The sequence below is a fragment of the Hemicordylus capensis genome, chromosome 2 (genome assembly GCF_027244095.1).
Source record: "Hemicordylus capensis ecotype Gifberg chromosome 2, rHemCap1.1.pri, whole genome shotgun sequence".
NCBI classification, from domain to species: Eukaryota; Metazoa; Chordata; class Lepidosauria; order Squamata; family Cordylidae; genus Hemicordylus; species Hemicordylus capensis.
The window spans coordinates 236929089-236956775 of record NC_069658.1 but is presented as its reverse complement, the minus strand read 5'-3'; the positions used below and the strand labels follow the sequence as shown (position 1 = coordinate 236956775).

At 46.5% G+C, this 27687-nt stretch overlaps 1 protein-coding gene across 5 annotated transcripts in view; it reads left to right on the top strand.

Annotated features, from left to right (window-relative positions):
- The window catches only part of LOC128348179 (alpha-2-macroglobulin-like), a 93072-nt gene that overhangs the window by 13892 nt on the left and 51493 nt on the right, over positions 1–27687 (top strand). For 3 of the 5 annotated variants that reach the window (XM_053303881.1, XM_053303880.1, XM_053303879.1), the window contains exons 6-13: positions 7169–7337; positions 11179–11263; positions 13998–14121; positions 16159–16273; positions 16414–16523; positions 18411–18572; positions 23484–23714; positions 26033–26120. In XM_053303881.1, the coding sequence (XP_053159856.1) occupies positions 7169–7337; positions 11179–11263; positions 13998–14121; positions 16159–16273; positions 16414–16523; positions 18411–18572; positions 23484–23714; positions 26033–26120 (1084 nt within the window). Of the gene's footprint in view, positions 1–5302; positions 5351–6689; positions 6972–7168; positions 7338–11178; positions 11264–13997; positions 14122–16158; positions 16274–16413; positions 16524–18410; positions 18573–23483; positions 23715–26032; positions 26121–27687 lie in introns of those variants that run through there. The other 2 variants (XM_053303882.1, XM_053303883.1) reach the window with 2 other exon arrangements.

Below are 27687 nucleotides of genomic sequence, written 5' to 3'. Positions count from 1 at the left end.
AGGAGCAGGCAGAGGCGCTTCTGGGCCCAGGTCTAGAGCCTCCACACCCCTTGGGGGCACCCAAATCCTCTTTAGTTTGTCCTGGGTGGTGTGGTCGCCGCATTACGCGGCCAGCCCATGCTACGCCAGGAGGCCGAGCGTTTCTGCCAATACTTATTTGCATAAATATACCTGTTTTATACTCTTACATTCTTGAGAGTTCAGTTGCTGTTTGTGCCCTCAAGAACCCACGTGTTAAAGATACTGCCTGTGTCATAGTGTGTTGTGTTGTGTGTGTAGGGGGATGATGCTTAACTTGTAGTGGGGGTAGGGCAGGGACTCCATAGGCCTTTAGGGCCAGGCTCCAAAATTACCTAGGTGCACCTTTGGAAGCAGGGGTGGTATTGTGGTGCCTGAGGCAAGGTGCCAAATGCTTCCTTGCCCCAGGACTCTGGTGGGGGGCTGACCCTCTTTCAAAACTGACTCTTGAGTGGTGCAGGGGGATTGGAGAGAAGGTTGATAGCACTCTCCTCTTCTCTCCTCCTGCTCTTTGCAAAGCTTGCCAGGCTCCAGTTGGTCCCGAAGAGCTACTGTGATGGTGGCAATAGATACCATATTGCCGCCCACCCTAAGAACTTGCTGCCTGAGGCAATCACCTCACCTCGCCACATGAAAGGTCCTCTCCTGAGACAGCAGCTTCAATAACCAATACTCTGTTTCTGCACATCTTTCCCAGAGGCCCCTCAAGGAGGCAAAGCACCACTAAGTGTAGCAACAAGATGGGAAATTTGGCCCCCACATGGTGGTGCAATCGAGTCCCTGGGGAGTTTTCCTGCATAAACCCCACTGAAATGAATTCCCCAGTGGGATGTGCCCCCCTACCTGTGTGAATGGGGGCAGGAATACCCTTTTGGTTTTCCCTCTCATGTGGACACCACCAGATCATCTGACCTTTTCCAAACCATGCTGCCATTCTAGAAGGGTCAGTAGTGACAGGGGAGAAACGGCAACACTCAAAGACCAACATTTTCTGTTAACTCTGCTTGTGTCACTTTTAATTTTTTAAAAAAGCCGTTTATCTGATGAGCTCTTGGGACAAAGGTCTTCTTTGCTTTGCTGCAATCTGCAAAACCTTTGTGTCCTTAAACAGTTCGCAAACAGTGAGAGCCAGAAAATCTCAGTGCTGCTATATGAAGTCATGTAGGGATGAGTCCTCCCCCCGCATTGTATTGGAACCCCCCCCCCAAATGTTACCTTTTTACCTTCCCCAAATGTTTTTCTTCTCCACTCAAAAGTGTTTTTTCCTCTCCCCGACTGTTAAAGTGTTTTTCAATCCCAGGAGCAGCGGTTGCTATGGGCACTGCAGGGCGGGAGGGGAGGCCTGCTCGGCTCACCCCCTGGCCTCCACCCCTCGGCTGCGGTCAAGGGTGAATTTCGCGGCTGAAATTCTGAATTAAAAAATGGAGGTTTGGCGTGGCGAGGCGGTGGCAGGGTGGCTGCAGGAGGCCCCCAAAAGTAGGTGTGTGGGGGGGTTCACAGTGAGGGTGGCCTTGTGGCAAGGGTGGTCTGGGCACCAAATATACCTAGGTGCACTCCTGACTTTGCGCAGCTGTAACACCGGTGTGGTAGGACGAGGCCTGGCAAGCTAGCAGTGGTGGCGGTGGCAGTGGCAGGGCACTCCTGCTGCCACCTTCTCCAATCTGCTGCTTGAGGTGACACCCTCACTTTGCCTCATTGGAGGGCTGCCCCTGCCTACGGCCTAGTCTAAGTCTTCTGCTCTGTATTCTGCTCAAAACTAGGGATGTGCAAAACGTTTCCTGTTTCGAGTGTCTCAAGCTTGACACAAAATGCCCTTTAAATAAATGGCCTGTTCCGAGCTCGGAACAAAACAACCTTGAGTCGATTCAAAGCGTCCCAACGTTTCAAAAGCCATTTTGGAGACCTGTTTTCCCCTTGCTGATTGGTGCTGATGACCCACTGCAACACCATTGGCAGTTCGCCCCACTCCGGCCAATCCCAAAACTAGATGTGCCACAGTCTGCCCATTAGTGCTGCTGACACACAGGGACATGCACGCATGCCCCGCCAAGGCCCGTGGTGAGATGGACTGGTGCCCTGACTCATGTGTCAGGCTGTCAGCCAGGGCCCAGCATCACTCTGAGGCCATGGTGTTATCCAGACACAGACAGGCAGGCAGCCAGCCATGTTAGGGGATATACTCTGAAGAAGAAGAGAAGAAAGAAGAGTTCTTCTCATGCTAAGAATCTAGAAGCATTGTTTCTTGACAGACCATTGGTCGATCTTTGGTCCAGTATTGTCTACAGGAAGATTTCTTAACCTTGGGCTGCCAGATGTTGATGGACTACAACTCCCATCATCCCCAGCCACAATGGACATGGCTGGGGGTGATGGGAGTTGTAGTCCATTGACATCTGAGGGCCCAAGGTTAAGAAACCCTGGTCTACAGTACAGTCAGTTTACAGGCAGGAGTCTCTCCCTCCGCCCTCTATCTGGAGATCCCGGGGAGGGAACCTGGAACCTTCTGCATGCAAATGCTCTTCCCAGAGCGGCCCCATCTTCCCGGGGGAATATCTTATAGAACTTCTCACATTTCTTCCTGCTCCTTCCATCCTTTTCAGAGTCTTCAGACAGCTGAGCTCAGAGTTTAGCTGCCCAGGCCATGACTGCTCTGTCCTCCTGTCTCTCTGTGGCAGGTAGGATGGAAAGAAGGAAGGTTTGATGTTGTGGTTTTCTCAGCACTGAGTATAATATGCTGTGCTATTGCTGCTATAACTATCTGGTTTTGCTGGATCTCAGATGGACAAAGCCAGAACTTGGGTGACTGCCTTCCTTGAGTCATGGTTTGTTTTGTTTGTGAGATTGTGTTGTGGTGAGAAATGGGAAGTGGCAGCTGTGTGTGTGTGTGTGAAAGAGATATTTCTTGGTGATTGCTGTGATGAGCTCCATGTCTGGCCTTGAGACTAACTTGTGCTTCACTCACTGCTCTGGTCTGCTCTGCAATCTGCATTGCAAGGTGTACTCAGTCAAAATGTGTCTGAAGTTGCTCTAGTTAAGCTTATGGCTATGCTTGCTACTAAGGTTGCTGCTGTGGCAGCTCTTGGAAGTAAGGAGTCATAAGTGTGTGTGAGAGGGCAACTTGTGCCAGTGATGTTAATGCAGTGCAGGCACTGTGTCTGGCAGTATATTCTGGATCAGTGATTCTTTTTTGGGCATTTTTGGACTGTGTTTGGAATGTGTGTTCTGTGTTGGGAGGGACAGATTTCCTTTTACTGTATGCTTCTGAAGTGTTTTTCAAGGCAGGATTGCAAAATGCATTGTAAATTGCAATGCAAAGCTTGTGTGTGCACTCTGTGAGTGCAGCTTGTTCCGGCCATAGGGAATGGGGAAACTTGCAACACCCCATTGTTTCCTATGGGTAACTCCTAGGGACACCAGAGTGGGTTGGATGGTAGGGCATGCTGTGTTGTACAACGCACAAATAAAATGGCCAAGCGGGCGATTTTTATTTATTTTTTAACCTCTCCCCCAAACCCCCATAAGATCCTCTTCTCCCTCAGGGAAGTACCCTGTGTGCAGATCCGGGGTGGGGGTTGCTTCCCCCCCCCAAGCCTCAGCACGAGAGGAAGGGGTGTCAAATCCAATGCGACTAAATCTACCTAGCTTCAAAACGTTAGGGCTAGCCTTTGGATTTTACACAACTTCCTCCCAGGCAATCTGGAAAGCACCCTGCTTCCCACTCTGGTCTTTCTCCAGCTCTTGGTTCTCTGCCCCATGCAACCCTCCTGGTCCCCCTGGGTCAATGGGCTTAGCCTTAGACACTTTCAGATAGGTTTCAAAATGCTACAGCAAGACCTTGGCATTAGATCTTCTGCCTCCCAGTCTCAATATTACATAACTGTTACATCAGTCCTCATTGTACCTTTATGTGGGTCTCATTTCCCCACCGCCAATGACTGCAGTGTCATTCACATGCCATTTTTATTGACTCTGGGATAGTATGTCAACATCAGACAGTTGCCTTTAATGATCCTGAGCAAACAGGTTTTGGAAATGATACAGTGGGTGGCAAAACAGACAGGAAGAAAAGGGGTTTGAATGTTAGCTGGATCCCCATTCAGACAAGATGAAAATGAGCCACTGTGAATGTGCACAAACAGGTTGGAAGTCCTACCCTACTGATCGCTGTTTCTCCATGCTTGTAGCAGGGGCTGTCTGAATAGGGAAGTGTGCCCTAAGTGTGATGATAGGTACCCCCGTGATTGCAAGGCTGGATTGATCCAGCCTCACAATGACAGACAGAAGTTCAGTAGGTGGAGTTTCCTCAGCTTTTGGAGATTGGAACTTCACCCGTTGAAGTTCTGGCGGTCATGCAGTTGAAGTTCAGGCAGTCAGAATATCAACAGGTACTTCTTCCATCCTGTCAAGGAACTCAGTAGCCCCTCCCCCTTATGAGATACAAGGTTGAGGGGTTGTAAAAGCACTGAGGCCTAGCAGTTCTTAGGTAAAATGATGCAAATAAAATAAAATGATCAAAATAAAAATATGCATAACATAACAATATTGGGGATAATAAACATTTTATAATGTATTTGCACTAACAGTGACATGGCCCTGACACACAAACAACACAGATTTCTCACTGAACAACCTTTCTATTCCCCCAGCATATACTCATGTTTTCTGCTACTTTTTTCCTGTTAGGAACACACAGAAATATTTTTTCCAGCGTGATTTTTGTTGTGTTCTTGCACAATGATACTATGAACAGTTATTTTTGATCAAATTATTACAACAAAAAATATTTATATACCGCTTTTCAGCAAAAGTTTCCAAAGCGGGTTACATAGATAAATAATATATAAATAAGATGGATCCCTGTCCCCAAAGGGCTCACAATCTAAGAAGAAACATAAGACAGATACTTATGCAGCAGTCACTGGAGGTACTGTGCTGGTGGTGGATAGGGCCAATTACTCTCCGACTATTAAATAAAGAGAATCAACACGTTAAAAAGGTGCCTCTTTGCCCAGTTAGCAGGGGTTTACAGGAAATGTCATTCCATTACAGGAAATGTCACTCTCCAAGCTCACTAACCAGGCCTCAAAGAAAGATAGCCAGGTGTGATGTCACAACGCAGCCCAGCTTGCTGCCTGCTTTGCTGCCGGCCACTTAACTCTCAAACGGGGCCGCATGGCGCCCCGCTCGAGAGCTAAACCAGCATCCCCCGCATCTGATGTCAGACACGAGGTGTGTGTCGGGGCTGCGAGGCGCAGCCCCTGATTGGCGGCAGCCCGGGTTCTTTGAACCCATTCGCCCAATGGTGGCGCCGCCCCTGTGGAGAAGCACGGAGGTGAGTGGATGGATACTTTTTACTTTTTCTTTTATTTTTTAAACTCCACCCCCCCCCCCACACACACACTGGATCAACTTGTGCAAGATCACCAGCTTGGCAAAGATGGTGATCTTGCTTGGTCTTCCGCAAGATCACCCAGCAAAATACACACACACACACACACACACACACACACACACATTGCCGCTCTATCACTATGGTCCCTTCATTTACCTCAGAAGAAACGTCAGAGTACTTCGAAGTATCCCAAAAAGCTGCCATAGAAAGTGAAACTTGTTATCATGGGGATAATTCAACTAAGCTCCAATGTGCAGGGAAACCCCCCAAATCATGAGAGGAGTGATCCCCAATACCTTGCAGGGACTTCGAGGTAAATCCCCCCCAATGTGCGAACTCACCCCCCCCCACTCCTGGGATACTTCAAAGTAAATCTGCCATCTAGGAATGGCCCAGGTGACTTGTAATCACTTTCTGGTGAGAACCAAATAATGTATATATTTTGAAACATCCCCATTCAACGTTGCCTTCACTTAAGGAGGGAGACAGTTAATTCTACTACCTATCCCATTTATCTTGCCAACAACATATCTCTCCTTGATCCTTTAAGTGAGGACACAGTAGATTGTCCCAAGACCCCAAGGAGACGCGGAGACATGTGATGGTGAAACGGTCAATATTTATTTTGATTTGGTTACAACCATACGGGCTGGGATTGGCTAGCCCCCTATGCAGTGCGGTGGCTATGGCCGCCATCTCCTAAAGACCGTGGCGATAGCACCCTGGCTCCAGGCGAGTCCTCCACCAAATAGCGGAGGTGCCCTTCTCAGCCGACATAAAGTCAGGCATTTAACTAACAGCACGTCATCCCCCCGACGCTGCGCAGCCATACGGTGAGGCTGTCGCCTGTAGCGAGGCATGGGCCACATCCCTGATCTGTCAAGCCTCAAGGGATCGGCCCGCCCTCATAGATTTACGTCACCTCAGGTGCCACACCCATTTAGTTAGCATTTTTACCGCACTGTACCTGCCCGCCCCGTGGAGATGACCCAGCAACCAGCTAGCTAGCTACTAATTGAAACCCCTGATATAGCCTGAGGCAGGCGAAGAAAGGAACGCACCAATAGCCAAACAGGTGTGTGCCCCCAAAATTCCTGCCCGGCCCCAATTGGCGACCAGCGAGAGCCCAGTCTATATGCGAGGGATGGGAGGGTGGGTCTGCTTGCTCGAGGAGGACTGAGCCGGCGCAGGTGCGCCAGCAGCCGACTGACTTCCGGCCCCGCCCCCGGAAGTGGACGGGGCCAATCAGGGCCAGCTCCCAGCCCCACATGCTCCTTGCAGAGGGGGCTGGGACAAGCCGGCCGCGCCGCGGAAGAGCGGCTCGCGGCTCAATTCTGTGTTAGCATTCAGCTAGTTCATGACACACAGATAAATAGCTGGAAACGACCAAATAACTTGAGTCTGGAAATGCAGCTGCTGGGGTTTTGTTGCTCTTAGCCAGAAGAGAGCGAGGAGGACATATATTGGAGGCCCTGATCCAGTTAGTCATGCCATGCCATGCAATCCTATGCCTGTTTATTTGGAAATAAGTCCTACTGTGTTTGGAGGGGCTTACTCCTTGGTAAGTTTAGGACTGCAGCCTCCGTCCCTTTGAAAAGCAATAGTACTGAAGTTAGTCACAACGGACTTCAACTGGATCAGGGCCTTCGCTTATTGAGCACCGATGATTGTTTATTGTACTGTTTGGGAGCAGCTGCTATATTTAATCCTTGCTTTTAAGAGGAATGGCTTGTGACCACGTTGTCTTGTCCCTTCTAGGACCCCAGGAGGAACCGCTTGTTCCAGTGGCAAAATGTGGAGCTTCAGGGGGGCCTCAAGGAGCTCTTCTTTCCTCTGTCCACTGAGCCCCCACTGGGCCACTACAAGGTGGTGCTAGAGAAAGCCCCTGGGAAGACGACTGAAAAGTCCTTTGAAGTGGATGAATATGGTAAGGATAGGTCCTTCTCGGGCCAAACGACTGGAAAGCAATGACACCAAGGAGGAATGATGATGCTAGTTCATGCTGTCATGGAATCTTCCAATGATTTATTCCAATTTCAGTGCAAATTTTGATGGGAGATATAAAAAGACGTTCATATAAGTTCTTAGTGCCATCTGCTGACAGTCCTTTTCCGGGTCCAATTCAAAGTGCTGGTTTTAACCTTTAAAGCCCTAAACTTTATTTATTTATTTTTATTTCATTTTATATCCCGCTCTCCCTCCAAGGAGCCCAGAGTGGTATACTACATACTTAAGTTTCTCCTCACAACAACCCTGTGAAGTAGGTTAGGCTGAGAGAGAAGTGACTGGCCAAGAGTCACCCAGCAAGTATCGTGGCTGAATGGGGATTTATTTATTTGATTTATATACCGCCCTTCCAAAATGGCTCAGGGCGGTTTGAACTTGGGTCTCCCTAGTCCTAGTCCAGCACTCTAGCCACTACACCATGCTGGCTCTCAATGGCTTGGGACCGGGTTACCTGAGAGAGTGCCTTGCCCCATTTGTCCCGACTCTGACCTTAAGATCTTCTTCAGTGGCCTTGCTTTGAATGGTTCTTCCAAATGCGGTGAGGCAGGTGGCTACTGGGGAGAGGGCCTTTTTGGTGGTTGCACACCATTTATGGAACAGCCTCCCCAGTGAGGTTCATCTGACTTCATCATCACTTTGTTCTCTTAGATGCCACGTAAAGACCATTTTTGTTCACTTAGGCCTTTTAAATTATGTTTTTTAAAATTTGATTTTAAAACTGATTTTAAAAGAGTTTTAAAATGGGTTTGTATTTTCTCTCCACCCCCCCCCCCGCTTTTGGTCTGTTATGATTTAATATGTGTTTTTATTTAATGTTATTTCTTGTTTACACAGTCAGATAGGTGTCATTGACTGGTTTGTTTTATCCAGATATCGAGTCGTCATCATCATCATCATCATCATCATCATTATTATTAATTCAATTTCTATACCGCCCTTCCAAAAATGGCTCAGGGCGGTTTACACAGAGAAATAATAAATAAATAAGATGGCTCCCTGGCCCCAAAGGGCTCACAATCTAAAAAGAAACATATGACAGACACCAGCAACAGTCACTGGAAGTACTGTGCTGGGGGTGGATAGGGCCAGTTACTCTCCCCCTGCTAAATAAAGAGAATCACCACGGTAAAAGGTGCCACTTTGCCCAGTTAGCAGGGGATAACTAAATTAATGTTTTAATGCTGTGTTGTGAGCTGCTCAGAGAAAAGGCAATGTATTTTCAAGGACTTGTCCAGTTGCTGATATTGTCCAATATCCACTCAAATTATGAAGAAAAATAAAATAAAGACTCTGCATTAGGAAGGAAATTATATTATATTCTTAGTACCATCTACGGGCTATCTGTTTCAATCAGTGGAACAACTATGAAACAGTCCCATTTTCAAATTACAAATAAAAGGAGTAAGAAAAAGATGGTTGTTTCACTGATTGCCAAAGATTGCCCGCAGATGATGCTAAGAATCTGATGAGATTTCCTTCTTCCTAGTGCAGTTTCCCCTTTTATATTTCATGTTAGTTTAAGATTGTGTTGGAATATAGCAGCATCTGAAAGAGCCCCAATGCTTCTTTAATTCTAACTTGAAAAAGACATAGCTTTTTCATGGATTGTCAGTGGATGGAGCTAAGAACTTACATGACATCCTGGAACATCATGTGGATGTCTCATAATTCTCCCGTCTCATAATTCTCCCATCAGAATTTGTGCTGATGTTGAAATAAAGCATTGTTTGAAAGAGCCCATGTCTTTTTTGTGTGTAAGCCACTTCAAAAATTTTGCTAGATCAGAAGGTGGGATATCAGTAACTTAAATAAATTAAAAATGTCCACTGATGCACTGAAGTTTTATTTATTTCGTATTTCTTTATTAAACAAATTTGTATACTGCCCACTACCGAAGTTTCTAGGTGGTTTACAGCATAAAACAAACCAAGAATTTTTAATAGTTAAAACATATAAAAGATCAATTTAAAATACCCTTAAAAACACACCAACTAACTAAAATGTTTGGCTGAAGAGATGTTTTCCCAGCAGAGGCTTCCACTTTCAAGTATCCCTTCTGTGAATAGCAGTGTATAGGTTCCATGGGGCTGCCTGGAACAACACTAGACAAATGGTGGGAGAGGTGTCCTCTTTGGGGTTCCAGTTATCCTTTGTTTTTTTTTAAAAAAGTAGCAGTCTTGAGCTGAAGAATGTGGCAAGAAAAGAAATTATTGGAGCTATAGAGGAGCGAAGAAAATTGTTTTGGAATCCTAGAGTTGAGACACATGTTCAGCACAATAAAGTGGCAGTATTTGAGAACTGTTCCACCTCAGACTGGAGGTAGAAGATCACATTTTCAAACACTCCCTAATGCAGAGACTTTTTGTGTTTGGAAACTTAGCACATCAGGGTTTATTTTAAGTTCTAAGTTCTCTTCCTGATGTGCTAGCTCTCTGCCTGCAGAGGAAGATGCTGTCCCCACCTGCATTGTGAATCATTACAGTCCTAGAAGGAATCTACAAAGTGACTCTGTGGAATGTTCAAATCAGCCAAGAATTTGACTGGGGAATTGCCAGTGTGGACCCAATGGCTCTGTTTCGTTTTAAGTCAATGGTGTCCCATTAAGATTAAGGCCGGGGCTGTGATTCTTCAGGAGCACTCAAAAAACCACAAGTGCATAATTTTATTTCTCCCCCCCAGAGCTTGGCCGTGCTCCTGGGCCATTGCTCATTCCTGAATAAACAGGTGTTGATGGTGCGAAAAGTGCCTTCTATCAATTTGATGTAAGTTGCACCCCTTTCCAGAAGGGAGGATGCTGGAAAATCCAAAGAAAAATCCAGGACATTCAAAAGATGTAATGATGAGAAATGCTCAGAGAAGGGATAACAGCTGTGTTTGTGGAAGAAATGTGGGAGGTACATAGGAATAGTGAACACCTGAATGCTTCCTCTGCATGTAGAAAACTAGCATCTTAGGGAGAGAGCTAAAGTAGACCCTAAGGTAAACCCTGAGGTGCTTGTTTTCTACACACAAGGAACTTCGCCATTAGGGTATATTTGAAAGGGAGGTAGCAAAGGTCATACCTATGTGGTTCTGTTTTCCATCTGTTTGATTCTCAACTGATACAGCTGTAATAGCACTTAACTTCATGAGCAGTAGAATCATATTAACAGTTTTATCATCGTTTTAAAATTTAAAATTGTTGTAATTTTCACTTTTACTATGTCATTTATTTTGTTTTAACTACTGTTTTAAGGGTTTTGTTGTTGTTTTCATTTATTTTAGCTAATGTTTTGACTTTTTGTTTGCTTATTGTAAACCGCCCAGAGATATGAGTTTTGGGCAGTATAGAAGTGTGTTAAATAAAATAAAATAAAATAAATAATATCCTTCCACTTTTGATAGCCTGTACCACTTCCAGCTGCAAGTTTGGGATCAATTATTCAAATGCTTGTCTACATTAAAAAATGGAAAAATAAATAATACATAAATTCTGTTCCCAAGGGGCACACAATCTAAAAAGAAACATAAGGTAGATACCAGCAATAGCCACTGGAGGGATGTTGTGCTGGGTTGGATAAGGTCAGTTGCTCTCCCCCTGCTAAATAAAGAAAATCAGTACTTTAAAAAGTCTCTTTGCTCTGTTAATTTAATTTAATTTAGCTATTTTAGCACAATTGTACGTGTGTGTGTGTAGTTCAATTTTTAAAATAGTTTAGAGATAACTGTGTGGTTCTTTCCCTTTATTTGACTTAATGCTGGAATTTCTTTCCTTCCTCTAGTATTGCCCAAATTTGAGGTCACGGTAAAGGTACCCCAAACCATAACAGTTATAGACAAAGAACTGGAAGTGACCGTCTGTGGAACGTAAGTAAGACTAGTTGAAGGATCTTTCCAGCTTGCAATAAATGGCACGATGTTAAAATCTTTCACATAAGTTCCGCATGGGATTTTACAACCTATACCCACACTGCAGAAAGCTTCTGTATTACTTTCTAGTATGATCTTCTTCTCTGTACACATGCTGAGCCTTACATGATGTTCCCATGCCATGTGCTGGTCAGCTTTTGCATTCTGAGAAGAGCTTGCCCTTTCCCCTGGTCACCACAAAAATAGCAATGAAAAGGGAATGGGTTCTTCTTAGAATGCAAAAGCTGGCCAGCAGGTGGCACTACAAAAATCGCATGAGGTCCCTGTTTGGCATTTGAATGGGAGACTACATGTGAGCACTGTTAGAGCAACCCTTAGGGGATGGGGCCACGCTGGGAAGAACATGTGCCTGCTTGCACCCAGGAGGTTCCAAGTTCCCGCCCTGGCATCTACAAGATAGAACTGAGAGACTCTTGCCTACAGCCTTGGAGAAGCTGCTGCCAGTCTGGGTAGACAGTACTGATCTAGATGGACCAATGGTCTGACTCAGTATATGGCAGCTTCCTGCGTTCCTATGTGCTTTAATATTAGGGCTGTGCATCGTATTGGCTTGATTGTTGATTCTGAGGCAATGCAAGCCTTATCGGGACATTTTTCACTGAAAACGATTCTGATGAAAAATGTCTCCGATATCGGCAAGCAATTTGATACAATCCCCCAAAGTGTTGGTATTGGATTGAATATTATTGGAGGGTGGGGGCGGGGGCGGGGGCTTGCCTTTTAATGAAGAGCTAGCTTCTCTAAAGAAATTGGTCACCTCTTGGGCAGCCACAGCCATAGCCTTTCAGAGTCCTGCCGTCTCTGTCTTGGTATCGCCCTACAGAGCACCTGGTGGGGGCAGAAATTTCCCATACCCTATAACTATAGGGTGCGGCCATTATTTCCCCAGGAAAAGGATACCATGTCATGATACTACATTCTTTCCTGGTTCTTTTGTAGGGTGATACCTGGAAAAGGAAGGCAGGGATTTGAAATTCTGTGGCTGCAGCCGCCTGGGAGACAGGCAATTTCTTCAGGGAAGATAGCTCTTCATTAAAAGGGAAGCATGCCCCACATCCCATGCATCAGGCCAATGCTGATTATCAGTGTGGCCTGAAAATCTGGCCTTTGCACAGCCCTATTTCATTTTTTATTTCATTTTTTTACATTTTATAACCCGCTCTTCCTCCAAGGAGCCCAGAGCGGTGTACTACATACTTAAGTTTCTCCTCACAACAACCCTGTAAAGTAGGTTAGGCTGAGAGAGAAGTGGCTGGCCCAGAGTCACCCAGCAAGTATCATGGCTGAATGAGGATTTGAACTCGAGCCTCCCCAGTCCTAGTCCATATGTATGAGTCCTTCAGAGAGTGAAGGACTTCACACACTCATATGTGTGAGTCACACAGAGAGGTGAGTCCTTCTCCTTCTTCTCCTTCTTATTATTAATACATAAACAAATAAATAAATAATTAACAACTTCATTGGTTGTTAATAATAACAATTACCTCATACAATTTTTTCTCTGGGCAGCTCACAATAAAACAGTAGAATAAAACACAATCAAAACACATGGAATAAAAGATTATAATAAAATACAAAACTTTTTTAAAAAACACCATTTAAAAAAACTATGTTTAAATAGTTGAATAGGCCTGGGTGAACAGGCTTTTGACCAGGGGGCGTAACTACCATTAGGCAAGGAGAGGCGGCTGCCTGGGGGCCCCCACGCCTCAAGGGGCCCCCCAGAGGCAAGTCACATGACTCCCCAACACCCGCAGAGCTTCAGTTCAGTGGAAAAGCCAACCCCAAGTTCGGAGCAAAGTCGGCATGCATGCAGCAAAGTCCTTGTCTGCAGAAGCAACTCTGAGCAGGGAGCGCTCTTTCCCGTGGGAGGGTGGAGGGACGGGGTTAAAGCGATGGAGTGGAGTTTTCTAGAGAAGCTCGCATAATGGGGATGTGAGTGTGAGTGTACTATATATTGTGAAGTGTCTGTGTGTGTGTGTATCAGCGAGGGGCCCATTTAAAAATTTTGTCTCTGGGCCCACTCCAGCCTTGTTACGCCCCTGCTTTTGACCTGATGTCTAAAAGAACATGTGATATTTATCTGGTGTCTAAAAGTCAGGCGACCCTCACTGGGGAGGCTATTCCATTAATGGGGTGCCACCACCAAAAAGGCCCTCTCCCTAGTAACCACCTGCCTCACCTCATTTGACAGTAGATCAGGGCCTGAGTATTCCTGTCTGAGCTGGAAAAAGCACCCAGAATTTGTAATACTCACTTTGGACTGGAAGGAAGAATTACAAAATACTGGGAACTTGAGAACTACAAACTCTGGTGACATCACTAATGTCACCAGAGCTCGTCTCATCACCCCTCCCTTTCTCCCATGCCACTGTTCAAGCTGGACGGTCAGAGGTACCCAGTAGTGGCTCAGTAACACAGCACACCCTCCAATTAGCTGCGTTAAATGTAACACTAGCTGCCTTGCACCAATCAAAGGGTCTTAAGTGTAACGCTATTCCATTTATATGACTGTGAGAAATATTACAGGGACCAAACTTTCTTCATCAAGTTCTGGACAATAAGCAACCATGAAAACATACCTGGGAGGCAAACAAAAGACAGTTCTATTGGTCTTCCCCACCTGTCTGTATCCTCTTCTAAGTAGTTCCATGATTGTTTCTGGCTATAGGTACACCTATGGGAAGCCTGTCCCCGGCCTGGTGACTATGAACGTTTGCCGGAAATATCCTGATTACGAAAGCCAATGTTATGGCAAAGAGTCAGATGGTATATGTGAAGAATTCCAAGGAGAGGTGAGTCCCAAGATTCAAATGAAGGACAAATTGTCCCACAGAAAGATACCCATTTTGTGAAACCACTGAATATGTCTGCTTCACACAGTCACTGGCAAGTCAGTAACAAGTATGCAAGAGACAACTGGAAGCGCCTTGCGAGCACGAGCTCCCGAAACTTCTGGCTTCTTTGTGTCGTCTGAACCTGCCAGTATCAAGTGGGAGATGTGAGGTCCCTTTCTCTGCCAGACATTCTGTGCCGAACTTCAAATGTTAGTCACACTTGTCACAGACCAGGACATAAGAACATAAGAACAGCCCTGCTGGATCAGGCCCAAGGCCCATCTAGTCCAGCATCCTGTTTCACACATTGGCCCACCAGATTCCTCTGGGAAGCCCACGGACAAGGGGTGGGGGCATGCCATCTCTCTTGCTGATGTTCCCTGGCAACTGATATTCAGAGGCATCATGCCTCTGAGGCTGGGGGTGGCCTATAACCCTCCGACTAGTAGCCTTTGATAGACCTTTCCTCCATAAAGCTATTCAAGCCCCTCTTAAAGCCATCCAGGTTGTTGGCTGTCACCACATCTCGTGGCAGAGAATTCCACAAGTTGATTATGCATTGTGTGAAAAGTACTTCCATTTGTTGGTCCTAGATTTCTCGGCAATCAATTTCATGGGATGACCCCTGGTTCTAATGTTATGTAAGAGGGAGAAGAATTTCTCTCTTTCTCCACACCGTGCATGATTTTATAGAACTCTATCATGTCTCCCTGCAGTCATCTTTTTTCTAAACTAAAAAGCCCCAGGTGTTGTAGCCTTGCCTCATAAGAAAGGTGCTCCATAGTTTTGTATAAGGGCATTATAATTAGCCGTTTTATTTTCAGTCCCCTTCCTAATGATCCCTAGCATGGAATTGGCCTTTTTCACAGCTGCTGCACATTGAGTTGACACTTTCAATGAGCTGCCCACTACGACCCCAATATCCCTCTCCTGGTCAGTCACCAACAGCTCAGATCCCATTAGCATATACCTGAAGCTGCATCCCCCCCCCAATGTGCATCACTTTACACTTGCCAACATTGAACTGCATTTGCCATTTTGTCGCCCACTCAGCCAGTTTGGAGAGATCCTTTTGGAGCTCCTCACAATCCGATTTGGATTTCGCTACCCGAAAGCGTTTGGTATCATCTGCAAATTTGGCCACCTCGCTGCTTACCCCTGCTTCTAGATCATTGATGAATAAATTAAAAAGCACTGGTCCCAGTACAGATCCCTGGGGGACCCCACTTCTTACTTCCCTCCATTGTGAAAACTCTCCATTTATACCCACCCTCTGTTTCCTGTCCTTCAACCAGTCACCAATCTACACATGTACTTGTCCCCTTAATCCATGACTGCTAAATGTCGTTCAGAGGAGGGAACCCCACATTCTTCACACAACGTTGGCAGGTTTGGATGACCCAGAGAAGTAAGAAGTATCAGGATCACATGCTCACCTGGCACCTCCGGTTCCTTCTTCCATACTTGTTCCTGACTTGCCAACAATCTTGTGAGACAGGCCACAGTCCTCCCACTGCCTTGTGTATCCTAATTCACTTACTTCCTTGTCCAAATGGGTTGTAAGCCTGTGAAGCCTCTTTACATGCCAGTCATTGAGGTGCTTTATTAATTATCATTATTATTGTATTCACCTGAATCCAAAACCAGCCCCCTCCCCGCAAGGTCTTCCATGTTAAAAATGTGGGGGAGGGTCATCTTAAATGGAAAGTCACTTTGGGGTATAAACAGAAATAATCTGTATTCGTGGTTTAGACACATTACTAGCCTTTAAGAGAGCCCACCTATATTGGGCAGCAGCAATATAGGAAGATGCTGAAAGGCATCATCTCATACTGCACAGGAGATAGCAGTGGTAAACCCCTCCTGTATTCTACCAAAGAAAACCACAGGGCTCTGTGGTCGCCAGGAGTTGACACCAACTTTACCTTTAATGGGAGACTTGGACTGTAAAACTATTTGCAGAGGTAACCTGCGATTCTTTGGCTTCCTATGCAGGCAGATGGGCGTGGCTGCTTCTCTCAGGTGGTGCAAACAAAGATCTTTCAGTTGAAGAGGTCAGGTTATAGTATGAGCATCGATGTGGAAGGCCAGATCACAGAAGAAGGCACAGGTGTGTATATTCCGTGCAGGTTGTCATGCAACAGCCGGGCGGTGCGGACAAAAAGGAGCTGAGAGGTTCCGCCTGGTAGGTCCAAAAGGAAGATGGTGGTTTGCTGATTATATTATTTGCTTTGTGTCTGGTTTTGGTAGGGGTGACGTTGACAGGCACAGGTTTCTCAGTGATCACTGGAATGCTCACCAAAGTTACCTTTGAAAAGATGGACCCTTATTACAAGCCTGGGATCCCCTTCTTTGGGCAGGTAAGGGAGGTCTCCATGTTCGGCTCCACCATCATCTGTTTCCTTAAAAGGACTCTAACGCTGACAATCCAGTGCTTGTGCAAAACTGTTGCACTAGTGCAAGGCTGTTGCATGGCTGGTTGTGCAAAGTCTGGCATTGCGGTTGCACAGGGGCAGGCAATCTTGGCTCTCCAGCTGGTGTTGAACTACAGCTCCCATCATCCCCAGCCACAAGGGTGATGGGAGTTGTAGTTCAACAAGAGCTGGAGAGCCAAGGTTGCCTACCACTGTGCTAGAACAAATTAGGGATGTGTAATCGGCAGACGGCCAGCTCAGTGGGGGTGGGGGTTACCTTTAAGGAGCTGGGAGGGTGCTCTTACCCCCCTCACTCCGTTCCCCCCGCCGGCACTGTAAACTTGTCGTGGGGGGAAGGGTAGAGCACCCTCCCTGCTCCTTAAAGGTGAGCCCCCTGCCGTCAAACCAGCTGGACTGCTGAACCAGTCCAGAGGCCTGGGAAAGGCCTCTGGACCGGTTCGTGCACATCCCCAAGCACAAACCGGGCTGGTCTCAGGGATGGGCGAGTCGGGCAGTCACCCTGAAGAGGGCACCAATCTGAGCTCAGCCACTTGTAACTGGTTGCATATGAAAGGGAGACTAGAAGTGTGAGCACTGTAAGAGATTCCCCTCAGGGGATGGAGCCACTCTGGGAAGAGCAGAAGGTTTCTAGTTCCCTCCCTAGAAGCATCTCCAAGATAGGGCTGAGAGAGATTCCTGCCTGCCACCTTGGAGAAACTGCTGCCAGTCTCTGAAGACAATACTGAGCTAGATAGACCAATGGCCTGACTCAGTAGATGGCAGCTTCCTATGTTCCTATGAGTTCTCAAGTATGGGTCCCCTGATATTGCTGGACTACGTCTCCCATCAACCCCAGACACAGGGGCGTAACTACCATTAGGCAAGGGGAGGTGGCTGCCTGGGGGCCCCCACGCCTCGAGGGGCCCCCCAGAGGCAAGTCACATGTGAAGTGTGTTTGTGTGTATCAGCGAGGGGCCCATTTTAAAATTTTGTCTCTGGGCGCACTCCAGCCTCGTTACGCCCCTGCCCAGACACAATAGCTGGGGACCCACATTTGGGGATTCTGAGCTAGGGACTAAAAATCCCAGCATCTTCAACCTTTTATTCAAAGTTCTGCAGGTTGTTTTGGTACCAAGTGCAAAAATGAACTTCCATCAATGGTCAGGGGGGAGGGGGGCACCAAAGAAATGGCTCTCCGAAGGCACTACTTATTTTAGGTTCAACCCCGAGCACAAATGTGTTTCTGCATGGGCAGCCAGGTGCACAACCTGTGGCATACTTCGCAGATTTTGCTGGCAACTTTCACGCATGAGCACAATTCCAAGCATCACTGATGACTCTGTGCAACAGTGAAATCTTCTTGCACTAGTACAGTTTTGTTACGGAAGTGCTTTGCAAGTCTGGGTGTCAGCCTTTGTGGTCTGCACACTGGGACAGAAGTTAGCCCTGCAGGTTCTGCCCTCTGGGATTCCACTTTCCCAAGCCTCCTGCTAGCTGTGTCCCCTCCCCCCGCCCCTTTCATCACAACCATCACCACCACACACACACACACACACACACACACACACACACACATACACCGTGCTCCCTGTAACTGGGATTCTCAGATGTTGTTGACTACAACTCCCATCAGCTGCAACAGCCTCTGGCTGGGGATGATGGGAGTTGTAGTCAACAAAATATTCGAATCCTTGTTACAGGGAAAACACACACACACACACACACACACACACACACACACACACACACACACACACACCACTTTCCCACAGCATTACCCTGCAGGCCCAATCAAATGCAGTCATGTCCTGATAAATGTGTTTGTACCTCTAGGCGAAGCTGGTGGATAGCTCCGAAGCGCCATTGGCTAACAAAACGATCCAGATTACGGTACCGCAAGTCGGGTACAAGGCCAGCTACACAACGGATACCAAGGGCATAGTACAGTTTTCTGTAGACACTTCCAACTTCACAGAAAGCTTTATGAGCATTGAGGTGAGTGTTCCTGGGGACTGGGAAGGTTGGTGAGCAGAATGTAAAAAATTATTGTTGAGTGTGGGGATAGCAATATCTTTTGCCGATGGGAAGTGGAACTCCGTATCTTGGAGTTGGACATGGTGTAATGGCTGCCGAAAGTCACTGCATAATTTTATTTATTTTTATTTTATTTATTTATTGTTAAATTTATATACCTCTTTTCATTAAAAACAATCCCAAGGTGGTTTACAAAAGTTTAAAAAACATAATAAAAAATAACAGTTAAAAGTATTTAGCTAAAAATATGACAACAAATCTGATTTAAAATATATAAACTACAAACATAAAAACTGTACACTGATATCTTTTCTGCCAGAACAGGGGTGGAAGCATAGACACTGGGGGGGGGGGGGCATTCTCTATTCCTAATGTGTTTCCTATGGCTTTACTCAGTATGCTTCCTATGGCTTTACTTTTCCTATGCCTTTACTGGTCTGGATAATGCCTTTACTGGTCTGGATAATGTAGTCTGATTTTGGACTGTTGCTTAGTTTCTTGACTCCTGTGGTCATGTGATTCTTTTTGTCATTATTGTGTATATACACAATATAGATATACACAACTGATATATACTAATGTATATATCAGAAGCCACTTAATGGTGCAGCGGGCAAATGTTTGACTAACAAGCAGAAGGTTGCCGGTTCAAATCTCCGCTAGTACTATATCGGGCAGCAGCGATATAGGAAGGTGCTGAAAGGCATCATCTCTTACTGCGCGGGAGGAGGTAATGGTAAACCCCTCCTGTATTCTACCAAAAGGAAACCACAGGGCTCTGTGGGCGCCAGGAGTCAAAATTGACTTGACAGCACACTTTACCTTTAATGTATATATCAAGGGACCCACAACAAAATGTTGCAGTATATATCCCTGGTGTGCAAGTATTACTTGGGCCTGAGAAACATCCTACTCTTTTGGTTCAAGCCCTCCTTTCCCCCTCCTTGCTACAGAGCTCTATTAGCTCTACTGAACTGCTTGTCTGTTAAACTGCCCTTTGAGCTCACCAACATTCTGTCCCATTGACTACCATGAAGGCAGTTTTGGGTTCTTCTGCTCCCCACTTTTCCCCCCCCTTCAGATTTTTTGAACACTGACATACCTGCGGGTCACCTGAGTCTGCTGTGCCAATACCTCCCACTTGCCCCCAGTCGCTCTAATTCTCCATCCCTAAAAAACCACAACTTTCAGCTCTTTCAGAAACAGTATATAGATTTGTTGGTTGTTCTATTGCCATTTATTTATTTGAAATACGTGTATCCTGCCCTGCCACTGCAGAATTTGTTGCTGTGAGCCACATTTGTTATACTGGCACAATAGTGTCAGTATAGTTAAGAAGAATGTTTTTCAACTTTCTGCCATTATAAGCCCTGAAGCTTATAAGATCAAATAATCTACCCAATGCCTCTGAAGTCTTGCACATGTCAACTAGGTGACAAGTGATGCCACCAATCCAATGTGGTGCAAATCCGTTGCAAAATGGCTGAGATACAGCAGTTTAAGTCTTTAACTCCTAAAAGGAGGGGCCAGAGTGTTGGCAACCTTTTTTTAGCCTACTTCCCAGTAGGCTTATTTATTTTTATTCTTTTACATTTATTTATATCCCGCTCTTCCTCCAAGGAGCCCAGAGCAGTGTACTACATACTTGAGTTTCTCTTTTACAACAACCCTGTGAAGTAGGTTAGGCTAAGAGAGAAGTGACTGGCCCAGAGTCACCCTGCTAGTTTTCATGGCTGAATCGGGATTTGAACTCGGGTCTCCCTGGTCCTAGTCCAGCACTCTAACCACTACACCACGCTGGCTCTATACTGAGATCACCCAGCATTCTGTGTGTCCGTGCGTGTGGCCCCCCCCATCAACTTTGCAACGCCTAGACCAATGTGATCCAAATAGGGTACAGTTGTAGGGACACATAGGGACACCTCAACAGTGTAGTCTGTGATGATGTCATCCACCCTAATTCAAGATGGTGGATGCATAAACTTTTGAGGCGCAAATGGGCTAATGTGAACCACTCAACTGATCTGAACCACATTTGCTACAGCTGTAGGGACACATAAAGATGCCCCAATGGCGTACTTTGTGATGATGTCATTCACCCTGATTCAAGATGGCGGATGTGTGAACATTTGAGGCACAAGTGGGCTAACCTGTGGACTGTCTAACCGATTTGAACCAAATTAGGTACAGTTGTAGTGAGTGACACACAGGGACACCTCAGTGGTGTAGTTTGTGATGATGTCATCCACCACAATTCAAAATGTTGGATGCATAAACTTTTGAGGTGCAAGAGATCTAACTTGTGGACCTCGATTTGAAGCAAATTTAGTCCATTTGTAGAGATAGTGAAAGGAAGGTAGGCAGATTAGTTCTTACGAGAACAACTTGTTCTAGTAAACTTTAATGATTGTGTTCCAGAAACGTATTTCTGAGTCATTCATATTTCTTCTTCAGTTTGTTTATTATTTTTTAAATTGCTGTTTAATCTCTTTATGTGCCACTTTGAGTTTTCTTTTGGTAAGAAAGTGGGGTATAAAGAAATGAAATAAATGGTGTTCCTACCCTAGCTCAGGAAAGTTCTGGGGCTGGTGCTTTTCTCACATAGTCAATTCACATAATGTTCTTGTGTTCTATGAAGCAAATCACTAGAAAATTAAATGGGTGGGGATGATGGGAGTGATAGTTCTGCAACATCTGGCAACCCAAGTTTGAAAACCCCTGCAGTAAGGCTCAAATGCTTCATAAGGCAGTAGAGGACCAGGACAATGTGGGACATCTTTGCTGGTGCCAAGCACTTCATCCTCCCCATCTAGGTTTGGGCCTCAAAGACCAAGGAAACCTGTGGGTGTATGGAGGGCAAGTGGTAAGTGAGCACAATTTGTGGCCCTGCACAACGTCATTACTGATCATGTGGCATGTCTTTTAAGGTAGCAGCATTGGGTTCTGTCATGGAACACATCTCTATTTTTGCTGAGAACAGCACCTATTGTTGTGCAATCTGTGCATGGCCTAGGGATGTGCACGAACTGAGGTTCGTGCACTGTTTCAGCATCAAACCGGTTCGGGTGAGGGACGACCACACAAATGGTGTCCATGCATGCACGGAGGCCATGTGTGTGCCAGTGCTACGTGTGGGTTCTTGCAGGCAATGCTATTGCAGCAGGAAGCTGCATGGGGTGGCAGAGAACAGATAAGGACCTGCTGTACTCCCTTTTAAAAGTTCCTGTTAGTTCCCACCCCCCGCCACCAAGTGGCACTGAACTGGTTCGGCCCTCCCCCAAACAGGTTTGGCATCAAACCTGTGCACAAACCTCTTATCTACAAGTAAGAATACTGTATGAGAACCTTGGGCTGTTTCAGGCCCAAGGCCTATCTAGTCCAGCATCCCGTTTCCCAAAGTGGCCCACTAGATGCCTCCGGGAAGCTCACAGGTGAGAGATGAAGGCATGCCTCCTCTCCTGCCATTGCTTCCCTGCAACAGGTATTCAGAGGCATCCTGCCTCTGACCTTGGAGGCAGCCTATTGCCATCAAGACTCGTAGCCATTGGCAGACCTGTCCTCCATGAACTTGTCTAAGCCCCATTTCAGGCCATCCAAGCTGGTGACCATCACCACATCCCATGGCAAGGAATTCCATTTTAATTGTTAACTTGTTTTAATTGTTTCTATTGTGCTGTAAACCGCCTGGAGCCATTTTGGAAGGGTGGTATATAAATCAAATCAAATCAAATCAAATCAAATCAAATTAAATAAATAAATACAGTAAATAAAATGAGATAAATGGCACTCTGGAGCACCAGGAAGAGGGAGAGACATACACGAGGGGTGTCAAACTGATGGCCCACGGGCCATATCTGGCCCATAGAGCTCTGCAGTCCGGCCTCTGACAAACCGTTTCTGCTGTGCTTCTCCTCCCTGCCATTGGCCACTGTGCTGCTTCTCTCTGCTGCGGTACTCTAGATCCCCCTCCGACCCACACCATGCTTCTCCTCCCTGCCACACCGCTCCTTACCACCCTGCCCCACTGCACTTCTCCTCCTTGCTGCAGCACTATTATTATTATTATTTATTTGATTTCTATACCGCCCTTCCAAAAAAGGTTCAGGGCGGTTTAAACGGAGAAACAACAAACAAATAAGATGGAACCCTGTCCCCGAAGGGCTCACAATCTAAAAAGAAACATAAAATAGACACCAGCAACAGTCACTGGAGGTCCTGTGCTGGGGTTGGATAGGGCCAGTTACTTCTCCTTCTACCTCCCACATGCCGAAGTGGCAGTAGTCTGAGGCCTTGGCCACTGCCATTCAAAAGCGGAAGTGGAGGCTCGCTTACTTCCTCCCTAAGGCTGGTTGAAGCAGGCCCCGGGCAGTGGGGAAATGGGCAGCCGGGACAAGAAGATCTGAAAGGAAGTTTCAATGAGAAGAGAGTGGGGCAGGAGTGCTGGTGAGCTGGCTGGCTGAGGTATCTGCAAGTCATTGGGAAGTATGTTGTTCAGAATTTCTTCCAGAAAAAAATATATTTTTAAAATAAAAAAGATCAATCCCCTCCCCCCACCCTGAGCATATTCTGGTATAAAAAGAGGAGAGAGGGAAGAAGAAAGGAAGAGGGTGGAGGAAGAGGAAGACGGAAGGCATGAGGGAGGTGCAGGAAGGCGGCGTGAGGTGGGTGTGGCCTCCTGGAGGTACATTAGAATCAAATCTGGCTCACCATGCAGTTGAGTTTGACACCCCGACATACGCACTCACATGTGTCTTTATCAAATGTGGTCAAGCCCTTGGATGAAATATCATCCAAACCACTCCAGTATTTTGTTATTGAGTAGCTTAATTTATTTCCTTATTTCTGGACATTTGTTTTCTCTTTTGTCACCAGGCACAGTCAATAGTTACATCCCAAAGCCCATGTTATGACCACAACTGGGTCACTGTCACCCACCAACAAGCATATCACAGCATGTCATATTTCTACTCACCAAGCAGAAGCTACCTCTATATCGAATCTGTCCCTGGGACACTAAGCTGTGGGCAGACTCAGCCAGTTCGAGTGCACTATGTCCTGAATTCGGATGTCGTGAAAGAGGAGGACATCACATTTTACTATTTGGTACGTCTGGATGGAATGACTTTCCTTTTGATTGCACGGTCCCAAACAGTGACTTCTGTGGAGGCTCAGTAACTCAGTGGTACTACAGAATGTCCCAGATTCCATCTCTGGCATCTTCCATCGAAAATGCAAGGCAGAACAGGGAAAGCGTGTGTTGTATCTTGTTTAGCCTTCGTTATTTGACAACCCTTCTGCTGTCATGCCCAGAATTTGGAATACCCTCCTGAGAGAAATCCACCTGGCTACATTGCAGCTACGAGTTTCCACTGAATATAGATCTTCAAATGTCCGTCGCCCAGGGCTGCCTTTTGATCGTCTGCGGGGAGAGCAGGCTAAGCCCACTCTCCCCAGAGAACCCCCTCCTGCACTTCACACCAATTGTGTGAAGCGCCTCACTCTCTTAAATACCCAGGTCTCAAGCTGATTAAGTCTTTGTAGGTTGTAACCAGCACCTTGTATTTTGCCCGGAAACATATCGGCAGCCAGTGTAGCTCTATCAATACGGGAGTAACATGGTCACTCCAAAATGACCCAGAGACCAACCTGGCTGTTGCATTCTGTACCACATTGATCAGAGTGAAAGACCAAATCAAGTGCGTGACTAGCAATGTGTGTTGGTCCCAAGACCACTTGAGATAGGCCCATAGTTGTCATGGCCGCTATGAACTCCTGAGCTGCCCGGGACAAATTGGTCCAGAAATGAACATTGAAGTCCCTCACCACCACAAACCTGGGGGACTCCAACACCAAGCCCGAGACCAAGTCCGCCAGCTCAGTTAAGGACTCTGTTGGGCAGTGGAGTGATCGGTACCCCAACAGAAGTCCCAGTCTATCCCTGGTCCCCAAATGTAATGACCTGCTGGCCAGCTGCCCAGCAGCGGAGAACCTCTCAGAGGGGATGGGAGAGCCGCCAGACACTGTCCAACAGGAACAGAGACCGAGCGTAGTCCCAAAACGTTGCTGGTCACCACGGGGGTTTCCAGCAGAGATCCAGCTTCCAAGCTGCTCTGTGTGTAGGCTGTGTGCTGATAGTCCCGCCCATCCCTGCAGCTGAGTCTTGTCACGGAGATGCAGCCATGTCAGAGTTGGAACACCTGTTCCTTCTGGCCAGCCTTTCCAACCTGCGGCGTTCCTCCCTTTGAGCCTGTACTCTGGCCAAACATCACTACCGGGGATCTGGGACAGGGACCTTGACTTCAGGTGCCTCGGAGGCTTTCTCAGGAGGAGAACGGGAAGGAGGCAGAGGGGCCTGCAAGCCTGTCAGCTCCAGCTCTGCTAAGTCAACCAGAGTCTCAACCTGCTCCCCTTGCTCTGAGTCTTCATCTGAGGAATCCTCCTCCACGACCCACATGGGGGTCATTACATCAAGCTTTAGTACACACATTCAATATGGTCTGACCCTTCAACAGGGAACCTGGTAAGGGAGATGTTATTCTTCTTATAGACCACAGCCACTCCACCTCCCCACCCACAGTCCCTCACCCGCTCCACAGAGTACCCTGGAGGGAGAAGCTGGGGCCAGACCAGGCCACCAGCCTCCCCCAACCAGTTCTCTGTAATACATACCAGGTCGGCACCTTCATCCAGAATCAGATCATGGATGGTTTCTGATTTGTTCTGGACCGACCTGGCATTACAGAGGAGCAAGGTGAGGTTCCAAGGGTGGTCGGCATTCCTCCCCAAGGTCAAAGAGCTGGCAGGACAGCTGGAAGGGGAAACAGCTATTAGATTTCCAAGTCCCCTTTCCCCATTGACCTGCCAATGTTACTTCTTCTTGAAGGGTTTAGTGCTTGAGGGTTGTACTTCTATTGTACTTATTCCAAACTTTTTAACTTTTCTATTAGAATATTCAAGGCAGCAACAACATAATAAAATACACCAAGCCAAAATCAATTTTTTTTTAAAAACACCCAGCCCTAAGATCAGTGGTTGAGGGTTGGGTTTTAATTAAAAATAAATAAATTAGCATGGTGTAAATTAAACACCATGCTGCCTTGAATATTCTAATAGAAAGGTGATTTTAAAATGTTTAGAATACTAAGTACAATAGACCAGTATTTCCCAATTTTTTAATCTGGCGGCACACTTAACCCCCGCTCCAAAATTGCCACACACTGACCACCCAGTTGGCCCCTCCCCCCGCCACTGGCATTCAAACTGAAAAGTGGATTAAACATTGCAGTCCATGTTGTAGTATCTGGAAAGGGATTTCTGGAAGCCACTTAAGTCTCTCAATGTAGCAGTCACTGGCATATCAGGGGAATGTGGCCTCCCACATCATCATGTTCACTCCCAGATTCTTTCATCTTTCCATGCAGGTGATGGCTAAGGGGGAGATTGTGAAAACAGGGACCCACCCTCTTCTCAACCCAGGGACCCACCCTCTGCTTTTCGGTCATGGAAAAGGTAAATGCTTCCCACATCATTCCTGTTTCCCCCCTTTTTCCTAGGAAAGTTGCCTGCTTTCTGTTAGTCATTATATGCCATTTCCATGAATGGTGAGGGGCTTTACTCAAACACTTCCTTGTCAGGTTCATAATGAAAATCACCTTGTAGCAACTGACACATTGCTCCCTTCCCATCTGCAAACACCTCCCCTCTCCCTTTCCCTTGTGCAGGTTTGCGGAGAGGTTTTCCAGATGCCAATGAAATGCGGGATTTCGAGATCTTCCACCCAAGTTTCTAACACCACCTCACTCACTGTCCAGACCCTTGTGTAGGATTCCATGCTCATTCCTAGTGTGATTTGGCTCTCTGGCCAAACCCCTCCTGTATTCTACTAAAAGAAAACCACAGGGCTCTGTGGGCACCAGGAGTCAAAATCGACTTGACAGCACACTTCACCTTTACCACACTCTGTGCATGGATCTTGCATGGTTTTTCACAGCACCACCTACTGGCCAGTGCATGAATTCTGAAAAGAACACATCCTTTTTCATTACTACTTAAAAGCAGTAATAAAAAGTGATAGGTTTTTCAGTGCTAGCTGGCACTTGGCACTGTGAACACTAGGAAGGAGCATGGAAACTTATATGAGTGCACTGAGAAGGCATTAAAAACTTGTGCAGAAGTTCTCTAAATCCCACATTTTATTGCCATCTGGAAAGTTACTTGGCTATGTTCAAATCTGGGCCTAGGTCCAGGTTACTTAAGAGAATGCCTTCTTCTAAATTATTCCCAACATCCGTGGAGGTTGTCTGGCAAGGTCTGCCTCCAGTTGCCACCAACTTATTTGGTGGCGTCTCGAGGTCTGGTCTTCTCCATAGATTTAGCCCCTGGATCCTGGAATGCACTCCCTGCTGAGATGCATGGGCTGACCTCATTGCTGACCTTCAGGAGGTCCTTAAAGATGCAGCTTTTTAATCAGGCCTTTGAGCTTATTATGTAATTGTTTTTAGCTGATTTTTGGTAGTTACAGCTGTGTCGTAAATCTGTCAGGCTTAGCCAGACGAAGCCAGAAGCAGAAGCAGAATAACAAACTTCCACGGGAATAAATTATCCAAACCAGTCCGTCAATCCGAAATTCAACAGAGTCCAAAGCAAAATCCAGAGGCAAGGTCACTCAGTCCAGGGTCTAAACACGGTCAAGAAAACACAGGAACGGAGCCGATTAGCACGGAAGAAACTGTTGTTGCTATCAGCAGGGAAGTTCTGTTACAGGGCGTCTTAAATAGGCTGAGCCCACCCACCCCCTCTGGTGCTGTTAATTAAGAGTTGCTTTACACATCCGTCTTCTTAGCTCTTGTTGTCTTTTGGATCAGCGCCTCTCCACAGCTGGGATTGGTTGCGCCTCCTCCACAAGAGCTGCCTCACCCGGCTGTAACTCTTCTTCGATCCCCTGTACAGCAGACCCACTCTCCTTAGCAACCTCTGGTCCTTGCCTACCCTCCTCTGCTGTTTGCTCTGTCTCTATCTCCAACTCCTCCTGGGAGTCTTCCAGTATGCCCATGACAAGCTGTTTCTAATGGTTGCT